The following is a 13,971-nucleotide window of genomic DNA, read 5'->3' as shown; positions in this document are numbered from 1 at the left end:
AGCCTGTATCCCCCCCAGCGCTTAGAACGGTGCTCTGCCCTAGCGAGCTGTTGCCAACTAGCATCATGATTATGATTCTGACTACTGTGATGATGCGGTTGGGCCCGAGCGGGGTTTGGGGGCGTTTCGGGGCGGTTTGTGTGGTCGTGGCCCGGGCGGAGAGGTGCGGGTGGTCGGCGGGGGGCCGAGCAGGCGCGGGCTCCGCCTCCCCCCCCCGGCCGGGCCGGGCGGCTCCGCTCGGCTCCGCTCGGCTCCGCTCGGCTCCGCTCGGCTCCTCCGGGGCCCGGAACGCCAGGCGAGCGGGGCTCGGATCCGCCCGGACGCCTGGCGCCGCCGGACCTCCCCCTCCCCCCGGAGGAGCAGCCCCGGCCCGGGGGAGGAGCGGCCCGGAGGAGCTCGCCGGAGGAGGCCCGAGGAGGCCCGAGGAGGCCCGAGGAGGCCCGGCCCGGCCCGGGAGGATCCCCCCGCTCGCCGCCCCCGCCGCTTCGGGTGGCCGGGCAGCGGCTGGGCAGCGACCGCCCCGCTCCTCTTCTCCTCTCCTCCTTCTTCCTCCCTTCCTTCCCCCTCCTCTCCTGCTTTCTGTCCTCTCCTCCTCTCCTCCTTCTTCCTCCTCTCCTCCTCCCCTCTCTTCTCCTCTCCTGCTTTCTCTCCTCTTCGCCTCTCCTCCTCCTTCCCCCTCTCTTCTCCTCTCCTCCTCCCCTCCTCTCCTGCTTTCTGTCCTCTCCTCCTCTCCTCCTCCTTCCCCCTCTCTTCTCCTCTCCTCCTCCCCTCCTCTCCCCTCCTTCCTCCTCCTCTCCTGCTTTCTCTCCTCCCTCTCCCCCCTTCTTCTCTCCTCTCTTCCTCCTCCTCCTCCTTTCCTCCCTCTCCTCCTTCCTCCTCTCCCCCCTCTCCCCCCTCTCTTCTCTTCTCTCCTCTCCTCCTCCTCCTCTCCTCCCTCCCCTGGGTCGGGGCCCGGCCATGCTGCCCTTCACGGTCAACATCAAGCTGTCGGCGCGGACCCTGAGCGGGGCGCTGAGCGCCCACAACCGGGCGGCGGTGGACTGGTGAGGGCCCGGGGTGGGGTGGGGGGAGTACCGGGGGGGGGGGGGAGGGCGGTACCGCCGGAGCCCCCCCCCCCCCCACTTTGCTCGGCTCTCCAACGGCCCATCCGCTCCCTTCGTCCACGCCTCCGGGGCGAGCGGAGCGCTCTGCTCAGCGCTTGGCAGCGGGCGACACAACGGCCCTAAGAAATAACCGTGGTATTCGTTAAGCGCTGACCATGTGCCAAGCGCTGTCCTACCAGGTGATCGGGGGGGGCCCCCGGCCTTCATCCGATCTGTTCTTCTTTCCAAGCGCCTAGTACGGTGCTCCGCACATAGTAAGCGCTCAATAAATACTATTGATCGACTCCCCGTTTTCCAGAGGAGGTCACCGAGGCCCCGAGGAGCAAAGCGACTGGCCCGGAGTCACCGAGAGACACATCCTCCACCCGCCACGAGCTCACGGTCTACCGAGCGGCCCGGCTCGGTGGAGGGAGCCCGGGCTTCGGAGTCGGGGGTCATGGGTTCGAAGCCCGGCTCGGCCGCGTGACTTCGGGCGAGTCGCTTCGCTTCTCTGGGCCCCGGTCCCCTCCTCCGGAAGACGGGGACGAAGACTGTGAGCCCCACGCGGGACGACCCGATTCCCCCGTCTACCCCGGCGCTTAGAACGGTGCTCGGCGCGTAGCGGGCGCCTAACGAGTACCGACGTGTTACGGTCGCCCGCTCTTCCTCCTCCTCAAACTTGAGAGCGCCCTGCGGGAGAGGGCCCGTGCCCCCCCGCGCGACGATGACGATGGCATTTCTCAAGCGCCGGCTACGTGCCGGGCACCGTTCTGAGCGCTGGGGGAGATACGGGGTCGTCGGGCGGTCCCACGTAGGGCTCGCGGTCTTCGTCCCCGTCTTCCGGAGGAGGGGACCGGGGCCCAGAGAAGTGAAGCGGCTGGCCCCAGGTCGCCCAGCCGACGGGCGGCGGGGCCGGGATTAGGACCCGTGACCTCCGACTCCCCAGCCCGGGCTCTCGCCGCCGAGCCGACGCCGCCCGGCCGATCCCGTCCGGCCGGGGCGCTCGGCGCACGGGCCTTGGCGGACGCCCCGCTGGTCCCGGCTCCGCCGCTCGTCGCCTGTGTGACTTGGGGCGACTCACCTGACTTCTCTTCGCCTCGGTTCCCTCGTCTGTAAAATGGGGATGAAGACCGTGAGCCCCGCGCGGGACGACCTCGTCGCCTTGCGTCCGCCCCGGCGCTCAGAACGGTGCTTGGCGCCTAGTGAGCCCCCGACGCTGGGATCGTTGTTGTTATTGTTTAGAGGGGCTGGGGAGGACTGCGGGAGAAGAAGGCGCTACTACGGGACGGGGACTGTGTCCAAACCGATCTGCTCATATAGTGATGGTGATCGTAGCGTCCGCGGGGCGCTTACTACGCGTCAGGCACCGTTCTAACCGCCGGGGCGGATGCACGCCAGTGGGGTCGGACGGTTTCCGGAGGAGGTCACCGAGGCCCAGAGAAGTCGAGCGACTCGCCCGCGATCTCGCGGCGGAGCCGGGATCGGAACCCGTGACCTTCCGACTCCCGGGCCCGGGCTCTGTCGACTGTGCCGCCCGGCGCTTGGTGAGGGGCCTGGCATATGGTGAGCGCTGTGCAGATACCGTCGTTACCGTCGTTTTTACCGGGGAGGGGCGCTGGTGACCGGGGCGCTGGGAGGAAACTGGGGCAGGGAGGAGATTAATGGTGGAACGCTGGTAAGGGCTGCCAGGGGTAAGTGGGAACCCTCCTTCTGGTCATGGGGGAACTGGTAGTGCGGGCGGGATTAAGACGATCACCGTTATTATCATTAAGGTGTTTATTAAGCGCTTACTGCGTGCCAGACGCCGTACCGAGAGCCGAGGTGGATACAAGCGAATCGGGTTGGACCGACCTCTCTCCCACGCAGGGCTCGCGGCCTCGATCCCCCCCGTACGGGCGAGGGAACCGAGGCACCGAGAAGTGAAGTGACTTGCTCGGGGTCACGCGGCGGATGAGTGGTGAGACCCGGGGGGTGAGGTCGAGGCTCACGGTGCCACTCCCGGGGGATCCTCTCAGCGGCTGCGACTCGGACTCGGGGATAAACCCGCCCGGGGCGGAAACCTCTGTCGGACCCCCGTCTGGGTCGGGGTCCCGGCCCCGAGGGTCGGCTGGAGTCCCGGCCACGGAGATGATGGTGATGATAGTAATGACGACACTGATAATAACGATGATGATATGTGGTGAGTGCTACGTGCCAGCTGTTCTTAGCACTGGGGTAGCTAGAGGTTGGACACAGTCCCTGTCCCACGTGGGGCTCGGAGTCTTAATCCCCATTTTAGAGATGAGGTAACCGAGGCAGGGAGAAGTGAGATGTCTAGCCCGAGGTCACAGAGCAGCCAGGCGGCCGAGCCGGGGTCGGAATCCTCACCCGTCCATTCAGTAGTATTTATCGAGCGCTTACTACGTGCAGAGCACCGTACTAAGAGCTTGCTCCCGGCTGGGGTTTATGTAGTGACCGGTTCTGTGACCCTTGACGTGTTCTGAAAGACAAGTAGAATTTCGTTGCCCGAGAGGACTCTGTCTGCATAGAATGAGCGGCCGAGAAACCGAGAAGCGGCGTGGCCCAGTGGAGAGGGCACTGGACTCAGCCAAGTCACTTGGCTTCTCTGCGCCTCAGTGACCTCATCTGTAAAATGGGGATTAAGACGGGGAGCCCCACGTGGGACAACCTGATTACCCTGTATCTACCCCAGCGCTTAGAACAGTGCTCGGCACATACTAAGTACTTCTTATTATTATGTGGGACAGGGACTGTGTCCAAGCCCATTATCTTGACCCATCCCGGTGCTTAATACGGTGCTCTGTGCAGAGTAAGCATTTAACAAGTACCATGATGACGAATCGTGAGTCGCTAACTTTTTTCCCCCACCCCTCGATGTTAAAATTACTGTTTCGTTAGGGGCTGGCAAGGCTTAATTGCTTACGGATGTCATTCGCTTGTACTGGTGATCGATTCCGGTACCGCCCAGACTCTTCAAGTACTGGAAAAACACAAAGCCAATGTCGTCAAGGTAAGGCAGGTCCCAGTTAATTTCGTTAGAGTTTCTGAATTTTTCTTATCTCCGTGTTAAACGATGTGCAGTCTTTTTTGACATTTGACCTCCTTTTCCAGTTGGGTGTGGAGGGCGTAACCATTTTTTATGCAGAATACTTAATCCCTCCCACCCCCCCATCAGCTGTTGATGATGGAGATTGAGTTAAATGTTAAATAACAGGAACTGCCTTCATGATACCCTAAACCTAAAGGGGTGTGGTTATTTTAATGATTTCTGCATTTGCCTTTCCCGTTGGAAAAAATCGGTTCCGAAACTGAAAACGGTTACTCTTCCTGTAGCGATACGTACTTCACTTTTTCGTGTCAGTTTTGAAAAGATGAAAAAGGCTTATTTGATATTTTCTGGTTTTAATAGTTTTTAGGTATAATTTTCAGCCTCTCGAACCCCTTCGCCACATTAGCGCCCCCTCCCCCCCCAAATAGTCCAAGGTTTCTCTGCCTTTGGCAATAGGTCTTAAAAGTGTGGATAGAATGAAAGTGAGGCACCAATCTCCATTCTTCAGATGAGGTAACTGAGGCCCAGAGAAGCCAAGCAACCTGCAAGGGTCACACAGCAGACAAGCGGCAGAGCCAGGGCCAGAACCCAGCTCCCCCGAGTCCCAGGCCTCTGCTCCCCTCACTAGGCCGTGCCGTTTCTTTGCTGTGTCGTACTCTCCCAGGTGCTTAGTAGAGTGCTCTGCACACAGCAGACGCTCAATGCATATGGGCCCCTCACCCACGTCCTCCCTCTGGCCTGAACTCCCCCCCCCCCCCCCCAACCCCGTCTCTTCTCTTCCCACCTTCAAAACCCTCTTAAAATCACATTTCCACCAAAAGGCCTTCCCCGATTAAGCCCTTCATTTCCCCTCCCCGCTCTTCCCGCTTCATTGACTGTGCACCTGGAGGTTTGCCCTCTGAGTACGTTGCTGCTCACTCCCGCCCAACACAACTTAAGTATTCTTCTACTCTATTTCCCCTATCTATAATCTATTTTAATGTCTTTCTTCCCCGGAGTCTGTAAGCTCCATATAGGCGGGGATTGCGTAGACCGATAATGTGTCGGATTTTCCCAAGTGCTCTGCACACTGTGAGTGCCCAGTAAATGTGATCGATCTGTCGATCGGACTCTGAGTTTGACGGACTATAGGGAGAACCGAAAGGTCTCTGGTTTGGACTTTCCTGGTTTAAAATATCAACCGAACTGAGGAAGGTGCTTGGAACTCCGTTCGGACAAGAAATCCGTTTAAGTTTCTGCAGATGGCTCTGAAAGTAAGTTACCTCGCCAGGTAGCGAGGATTGCGTGGTGCCGTCGAGCCGTCTCCGACCCTTGGCGACTCCGTGGACGCATCTCTCCGCACGTGTTCGGAGCTACGGAGTTGAAGCGCTCTGAAGCGGAGCCGAGATGGGAGCCCGGGTCCTTCCGAATGCCAGGCCCGTGCTCCGTCCGGTAGGCCGAGGCGCTGCCCTCCTCTAACTTAATCCCGGCGGAATCATCGGCCTGGTCGGGAGGGACCATCCGTCTGCCTTCCGAAGTGTTAAGGAAGTGGTATCCGCTCTTGGGACCGTTTCTGCTTTGAAGACGATCCTCTGGGGAATAACGGAACGAGGCCGTGAGGGGAGACGAGGGCGGTCTGTCGGTCGTCGGTACTGTCGGGCCGAAAGAAATTGAAGTGAGGAGAAAAATAGTGAGGTGAAGTAATCCACGGTGAAGCTCTCTCTTTCTTTCACACATCCCACATGGGAAAGTATGTCTCTGACCTGTCCTCACTTCACCGCCCGTCCACGCCCGCTGCTTGGACCAATCGATTAATCGTATTTATCGAGCGTCTGCTGTGCAGAGCAGTCTTCTAAGCACTTGGGAGAGCGCGACGTAGCAAAGAAGGAGCGGGGCCTAGAGAGGAGAGCATGGGCCTGGGAGTCTGGGGAGCTGGATTCAGGTCCCGGCTCTGCCACTTGTCTGCTGTGTGACCTTGCGCAGGTTGCTTGGCTTCTCTGGGCCTCAGTCACCTCACCCGAAGAACGGAGGTTGGTGCCGTGAGCCTCATGTCCGCGTGGACCGTGTCCGACCCGATTATCTTGTATTTTACCCCAGGGGTCGGTGCGGTGCCTGGCACGTAATAAGCGCTTACAGATAACATTTAAAAATGAAACAGAAGAAAAATCCAGGGTCGCTTCTCACAAGGAGCAGTGGGGGAGGCGGTTATTAAAATAAATTAAGTGCTGTGGGGCCGAGGGTGGACTGACCAAAATCCAAGTTCCAGGGCGACGCAGAAGGAAGAGGAAATAGGGGTATCGAGGGCTTAGTCGGATACCAGACGCTAGAAAAGGCAAAAGTCCGAACGGACCGTCGTTCACACTGAGTTCCTAGCAGGTCTTAATGTTCCTCAGTGCGGGACGTCGTCCCTCTGATGAAGTCACGTGAAATAATAGTTGATCCGTAGGCGTTCAGGAGGCTTTGCCCATTTTCTCAGCCCAAGATAAACAGCTTTAATCATTTGCCGCTCCGCCCCCGCACTGAGCGTGCCCCGTTGGGCTGGCTACTGCAGTGGACCTTTACGTTTATCCCCCGAACCAAACACGTTCCGTCTTTCTTCTGCCTCCCCGCGTGGCTGGATCGCTCTCCCGCTCCCTCTCCTCAACCGGTAGTTCTGTGCACCGATTAAGTGGTCCAGTACGATCGGTTGATCGCTAGCAGGGCCGGTCGGAGCTTACGGCCCTTACCCTCCCCGAGCACCTCTCGTCGGCACCGGATAAAGCGGGGGAGGGCAGTCGGCGCCACTCTGCAGGGTTGGGAATGAGAAAATGTATTCCGCATATGCAGTCGGAACTAAAGGTTGAACAAAGGAGGGGCTGGGGAGATGCGTGGCCCACAAGGACCGGGGGCTCGGGGGCAGAAAAAGACACAAGGGATAGGACGGGCAAAAAAAAAAAGAAGATCCGTGAGGCCACTGATCCACAGTTCAGTAGGATGAATAATAATTTTAGCAGGCGGTCTGGAACGGTAATGACCTTCATATTTAGAAACAAGGACTATGGTGTTTGCCATGGCATTTATAAAAACATATAGCGGAATAGAGTTTATTATCCCCAGAAACCACCCTCTCAAAAGACACCGGTCATCTCCTTCTTGCCAAATCCAACGGCCTCTACTCCGTCCTGATCCTCCTCGACCTCTCAGCTGCCTTCGACACCGTGGACCGCCCCCGCCTCCCGGAAACGTTACCCAACCTCGGCTTCATTGACTCTCTGTCCTCTCCTGGTTCTCCTCTTATCTCTCTGGCCTCTCATTCCCAGTCTCCTTCGCGGGCCCCTCCTCTGCCTCCCACCCCCTAACCACGGGGGTCGTCGCTCAGAGTTAAGTTCCGGTCCCCTTCTCGTCTCCGTCTACGCTCACTCCCTTGGAGAACTCGTTCGTTCCCGTGGCTTCGACTACCGCCTCTCTGCGGATGATACCCGCATCTACGTCTCCGACCCCGATCTCTCTCCCTCTCTGCGGTCTCTCGTTTCCTCTTGCCTTCCAGGCGTCTCTAGTGGATGTCCTCCCGTCACTTCAAGCTTAACACGTCCAAAAGGGAACTCCTTATCTTCCCACCCAAACCCTGTCCTCCCCCTTCCTTCCTGCGTCACAGGCCCGTCACCTTGGCGTTACCCTTGACTCCTCTCTTTCGTGCAACCCACACATTCAATCCGTCACTAAATCCCGTCGGTCCCACCTTCACAACGTCGCTAAAATCCTCCCTTTCCACGCTGTCCAAACGGCTACCGCGTGAAAACAGTCACTCATCCTAACCCTCCTGGATTAGTGCCTCAACCTCCTTGCTGACCTCCCAGCCTGCTGTCTCTCCCCACTCCAGTCCAGACTTCACTCTGCTGCCCAGATCATTTCTCTACAGAAACGTTCCGGACACGTCGCCGCACTCCTCGGAAACCTCCAGTGGTTGCCCGTCTACCTCCTCATCAAACAGAAACTCCTCACCGTTGGCTTTGAAGTCCTCCATCAACTTGTCCCCTCCTACCCCACCTCGCCGCTCTTCTACTATAACCCAGCCCGCACGCTTCGCTCCTTTAGTGCTGACCTTCTCACCGTGCCTCCATCTCGTCTTTCTCGCCACCGACCCCTTACCCACGTCCTGCCTCTGTCCTGGAACGCCCTCCCTCCTCAGTTCCGCTAGACACTCACTCTCCCCCACTTCAAAGCCGTATTGAAGGCACGTCTCCTCCAGACCTTCCCTTCCCTGCCCTCCCCTTTCCTCTTCTCCCACTTCCTTCTGCCTTGTCCTGACTTGCTCCCTTTGTTCTTCCCCCCTCCCCGCCCCCCAGCTCTTACGTACATATCTGTAATTATATGAATTACAGATCTGTAATTTGTATCAATGTCCGTCTCCCTCCCACGTCCCCCTAGACTGTATGCTCCTCGGGGGCCGGGATGGTGTCCGTTTATTGTCGTATCGCACTCTCCCGAGCGCTTGGTACGGTTCTCTGCGCACGGTAAGCGCTCAGTGAATACGATTGAATGAAGGAGTTATTATTATTCATTGTGGGCAGGGAACGTGTCTGCTGTTTCTGCGGTATTGTGCTCTCCCACGCGGTTGGTACAGTGACCTCCGCTCTCTCGATCCCATCCGTCTTTCCAATAGCATCTCTCCTCACCTTGCCGCCCTGTCCTCTCTTCCCGCTCTCGACGATCAGGTCTCCTCTCTCAACTCCACCCTCTCTACTCATCTCGACTCTCTCGCCCCCCTTTCCCTCCGCCGCTCTCGTTCCACTAACCCACAGCCCCGGATCACCTCCTCCGTCCGCCTCCTACGCTCCTATGCTCGAGCTGCTGAGCGCTGCTGGCGAAAGTCCAAGCACCGAGCCGACCTCACACACTTCAAATTTACTGTTCTAAGCACTGAGGGAATACAAGTAAATCGGGTTGGACACAGTCCTTGTCCCGTGTGGGGCTCACAGTCTCCATCCCCGTTTTACAGATGAGGTAATTGAGGCCCAGAGAAGTGAAGTGACTTGCCCAGAGCCCCACAGCAGACAAGTGGAAGAGTTGGGATTAGAACCCACGACCTTCTGACTCCTAGGCCCGTGCTGTCTCCACTACGCCATGCAAATTCCAAAAGCAACAGAGATGGCTATGATATCTCCATCAAAATCGTGATATTTTCTATAGCACAAACAATTTGGCGACCACAAAGCCTTAAATGCCTAGAAATCACCTTCGGCTTAGCATCAGACCACGCAGTACGGGTCTTCGACTTCATAGTTAGAATTAGACCAATTTAAACTCACGTTGTAGGAAATCACTCTTTCGTGAATCTGTGAGGGTTGTTAACGACGCACCATCGGTAATAGTGCGTAAAAGGAAGGATGTTGTAATAGGAATCGTAACTCCTCAGTTGATGGTTGCACGGTCATAATGGCATATTTATTTAGAAGTCAATAAATTGTTAAATGGCCTTAAAACCTGTGGAGAAATTTAAATTCAAATGCATTTTATGTTTATGTTTTAGTAGTAACAGCACTTATTAAGCACTAACTGTGTGCAGAGCACTGGGAAAAATTACCCAGGGGAGAATTCCCCTTCGGAGGGCGGCTCAGAATCTAAAAATAAGCGGGGATGGGGGCTGGCAAGACACGCGAGGAGAGATGAAACAAAACCCCAAGACAACATAAAGAGAAGAACAGAGATCAAGTCGGGTGCCGTGGCTAGAGGAGCCGAATTTCAGGCTCCCCGCGGCTCCGATTCCCCGGCCAGCGTGGCGGCCCCGGGGGCTGCTGCGGCACCGTGCTCCGCCAAGGTTTTGTGGAGGCCCAGCCGGGCGAAAGGCGTTCTATCGGAAAGCAAGACGGCATCGCTTCTGATCCCGGCTCCGCCGCTTGTCTGGGCCAGTCAGTTCACTTCTTTGTGCCTCGGTTACCTCATCTGTAAAGTGGGGATTGAGACTGGCAGCCCCACGTGGGACGGGGACCGCGCCCGACCCGATTTACTTCCGTCGACTCCAGTCTGGCGGCCATAGTACACGCTCAATAAATACCACGGTTGTTATTATCTCATTCGCGTTATCTCCAAGTGACGAAATGCTTTTTGACACAATGAAACAGTCTCAAGGTCACCGACCGTTAAGAGTCACCGACTAATTCTTCTCATCTGTTTCGTAGTATATTTGGAAAGGAAATGAATAATCAAGCGGAATACGTAATATACTGATACGCAAGGCGGCCAGCCGACGGCCGAGTGAAACCGAGCCTACGTGATGACAATAATAACATCGTTATTTGGAACGATGAGAAATGACGTTACCAAACTGAAAGCCCGATTTAATTTTGTGACTTTTTCTGAACTTTTATCTGAATCGTCCCCAATCCCGATGAGTTAACACAATTGGCTCTTGAGTATATAACTTACAACTCTAGACTATAAAGTCATTGTAGTCAGGGAGTGTATCTGCCAACTGTATTGTATTTTATTCTCCCTTGTGCTTCCATCAGTGCTCTGCACACGGTGAGCACTCACTATATACCACCGATTCAAGAATCGCCAGTCACTCGCCATCTTCATCTGCCCCTACTTATCGAAGACAGTGTATTGTATCGGACTCAGCTCAGCTTAACAAATACGTGATGTCCGTCAAGTGCTCACTCTGTGCCAGGCACCGTTCTAAGCGCTGGGCCGGATGCAAGATCGTCGGGTTGGACCAGTCCCTGTCCCACATTAGGCCTCACAGTCTTCATCCCCGTTTTACGGATAAGGGAACCGAGGCACAGAGAGGTTCAGAGTTACTCGCAGACGATCGGTGGGGCCGGGACTAGAACCCGGTTCCTTCTGATTCCCGGGCCAGATTAGGCCACGCTGCTTCTCGTCTAATGGTGGTACCGAATTTAGCATCGCTAGGTCCTTGCGTTTCACTTGGTTGCGTTTCATTAGGAATTTGCAGATAACTCAGTGGTCCTGATTTTAAATGGGTGAAAGTGCTACCTTCTAAGCACTTGATATTCACCCCACCGTCAGCCCCACAGCACTTACGCACAGAGCCGTAATTTCTTTTAATATCTTCCTTCCCCTCTAGACGGTGGGCCCCTTGTGGGGGAAGAGCATGTCTATTGGTTTGGTCGTGTTGTACTCTCCCAAACGTTCTGGACGTGGTAAAGCGCTCAGTAAATACCATCGATTAATTGAAAGATTTCAGTTACTTTTCTTCTGAGTTGCAAATGTCAAGGCTCGTTTGTTTCCCCTTCCACAATATAAGCGTCCCTGCCGCTTGAGAGATGGACGAGAAGAAGAAAGTAAAGGAGGGGGGCGGTTGGCTCGATTTTTTTTAACCCTAAAAGGAAACTGAGGAACTAAATGGCCCAGAAATCTGATCAGTTGATCAGTCGGTGATATGTGAGTGATTACGGTGTGCAGAGCACTGTACTAAGCTTGTGGGAGAGTGCAGTGCAAAATAATAATGGTTAATCATTACGGTATGTAAGTGCTTATTATGTGCCGGGAACTGTACTAAGCGCCGGGGTGGATGCAACCAATCGGGTCGGACACCAGCCCTTGTCCTCTGTGGGGCTCACGGTCTCAATCCCCATTTTACAGATGAGGTCATTGAGGCACAGAGAAGGGAAGTGTCTTGCCCCAAGTCACACAGCAGACAAGTGGCAGAGCTGAGAGTAGAACCCATGATCTGATTCCCGGGCTCGTGTTCTATCCACTAGGCCGTGCTGCTTCTCTAGAGGTGGTGGAGGACACGTTCCCTGCCCACGAGGAGCAGGAGAAGCAACGTGGCCTAGAAACCCGGGCTTGGGAGCCAGAAGGACCTGGTTTCTCCGCCCCTTGTCTCCTGTGACACCTTCAGCGAGTCACTTCACATCTCTGTGCCTCGGGCACCTCATGCGTCAAACCGTAAATCCCGTGTGAGACGTGCACTGGGTCCAACCCGATTAGCTTGTGTTCGGGGAGGGGGCGGACAGGGTCCAGAGGGGGAGGCGGATTTTCAAATATATAGATAGATTCGAATGATGCATTCTCAACTTGACCTCACTGCAAAAATCTAAAATTGACTGAGAGATTTTTTGACTTGTGCTAACGAGGAGTTTTTATCTCCCTCTCCCAGTTTCTGGAAAAAAAATGTGATTCCAGAATGAATAATACGCTAATTTATCTACCTTAGTAGTGGGGTTTCTTATGCAGTGATCTGCACGGACCTGGTGTTCAGAAAATGCTCTTCGATCGATCATTGGCATTTATTGAGTGCTTGCTGTGTGCAGAACACTGTACTGAACGCTTGGGAGAGTACAATATAATGATAAGCAGACACATTCCCTGCCCACAGTGAGCTTATTTGGCGGAAGATAAGGGGGTTGTTGGATTCCTACAACAGGCTGTGTCCATCCTGATTTTGTTCTACCGACCCTACCGTTTAGTGCAGTGGCTGGCATGTAGTAAGCGCTAAACATATACCCTTAAAAAATAATATTCTGAAATCTGATAGTATTAATCATTAGCGCCGCTGCTAAATCTCGTGATGAGAAAAGTAGTCGTTTGGCCTTACGTATCAACTTCAACACATGCCTGAAAGCAGAGTTTAGAAGGGAGCTCTTCATCTTCGGTAGAGTTGAAAATAGGAATTTTTTTTAAAAAGCCAGGGAAAACATTCTCTAAATATAATCGTAGTCTGAGTTCAGCATCGATCTCAGGAATTTGGGGGTTCAGTTTCAGTTGTAGAAGTAGAGAAATAGAGAAATTTATTACATTTGCCTATCAAAACTCACAGTGAAAGTGCCCTCCTCTGGTAATTATTCATTCATTCATTTTATTGAGTGCCTACTGTGTGCAGAGCGTGGCTCAGTGGAAAGAGCAGGGGCTTTGGAGTCAGGGCTCATGAGTTCGAATCCCAGCTCTGCCACTTGTCGGCTGTGTGACTGTGGGCAAGTCACTTAACTTCTCTGTGCCTCAGTTCCCTCATCTGTAAAATGGGGATTAAGACTGTGAGCCCCACGTGGGACAGCCTGATTCCCCTATGTCTACCCCAGCGCTTAGAACAGTGCTCGGCACATAGTAAGCGCTTAACAAATTCCAACATTATTATTATTATTACTAAGTGCTTGGAAGGTACAGTTCGGCAACAGAGACAGACGGTCCCTACCCAACAACGGGTTCACAGTCTAAAAGGGGGAGACCGACGACAGACAGGCGTCGATAGCATCAAAACAGATAAATAGAATTAGAGATACATACACGTCATTAATAAAATAAATAGAATAATAAATATGTACAGATATATCATTATCCTGCTCTCACCTAGAATGTTAGTCTGTGATTCAAAGAGCAAAGTGTATCGATAATGAAAATTATGTCTCCAGGTGGAATCCACACTGCTTTATTTTCATCTGTGACGTATTACGGGTCTACTCCACCATGCAGTTGGCTTAGGTCCCTTGATATATGACTCGGTGGTGAATGGTTGGTTCAAGGGGCGGGTCTGGGCGTAGACTCTCATGCAATTAGCTAAATCCCACTTCAGAGCCAGGCCCGAACCGATGGCCCGGCCGTACGAGTAAGTAAAAATCGCCTTCTGAATCCCTTCCTGCAGAATCTTGGTCCGACTCCCCTTCCCTTCCGGGTTCTTAGCGGCTCTCCCGCCTCCCCCGGCGCTCTGTCCACGAGTCCCCTCCTCTGGGGTTAGTTTTCAAAAGGAAAACTACTGTAATTTAGGGAGAAGGTGGGGAGAGGGCTGAGTTCGAGGTGCGGGAGGAGAGCGGGAGGGCTGCTGGAAAAAACAGAGGTGAGCCGGATGGGGGAATAATAATAATAATGTTGGTATTTGTTAAGCGCTTACTATGTGCTGAGCACTGTTCTAAGCGCTGGGGTAGA

General features: G+C 54.7%; 1 protein-coding gene across 2 annotated transcripts in view; it reads left to right on the top strand.

Annotated features, from left to right (window-relative positions):
• Positions 1-870: 870 nt before the first annotated feature.
• WDR11 (WD repeat domain 11) overlaps positions 871-13,971 on the top strand; it is a 99,384-nt gene continuing 86,283 nt past the window's right edge. For both annotated transcript variants that reach the window (XM_029080466.2, XM_029080465.2), the window contains exons 1-2: positions 871-1,043; positions 3,981-4,092. In XM_029080466.2, coding sequence (XP_028936299.1) covers positions 958-1,043; positions 3,981-4,092 — 198 coding nt within the window. In that variant the 5' untranslated portion in view covers positions 871-957. The remainder of the gene's footprint in view (positions 1,044-3,980; positions 4,093-13,971) is intronic.

This window comes from Ornithorhynchus anatinus, chromosome 16, assembly GCF_004115215.2.
Source record: "Ornithorhynchus anatinus isolate Pmale09 chromosome 16, mOrnAna1.pri.v4, whole genome shotgun sequence".
Taxonomy (NCBI): Eukaryota; Metazoa; Chordata; class Mammalia; order Monotremata; family Ornithorhynchidae; genus Ornithorhynchus; species Ornithorhynchus anatinus.
The sequence above is the reverse complement of the archived record's forward strand: the minus strand, read 5'-3'. Positions and strand labels throughout refer to the sequence as shown.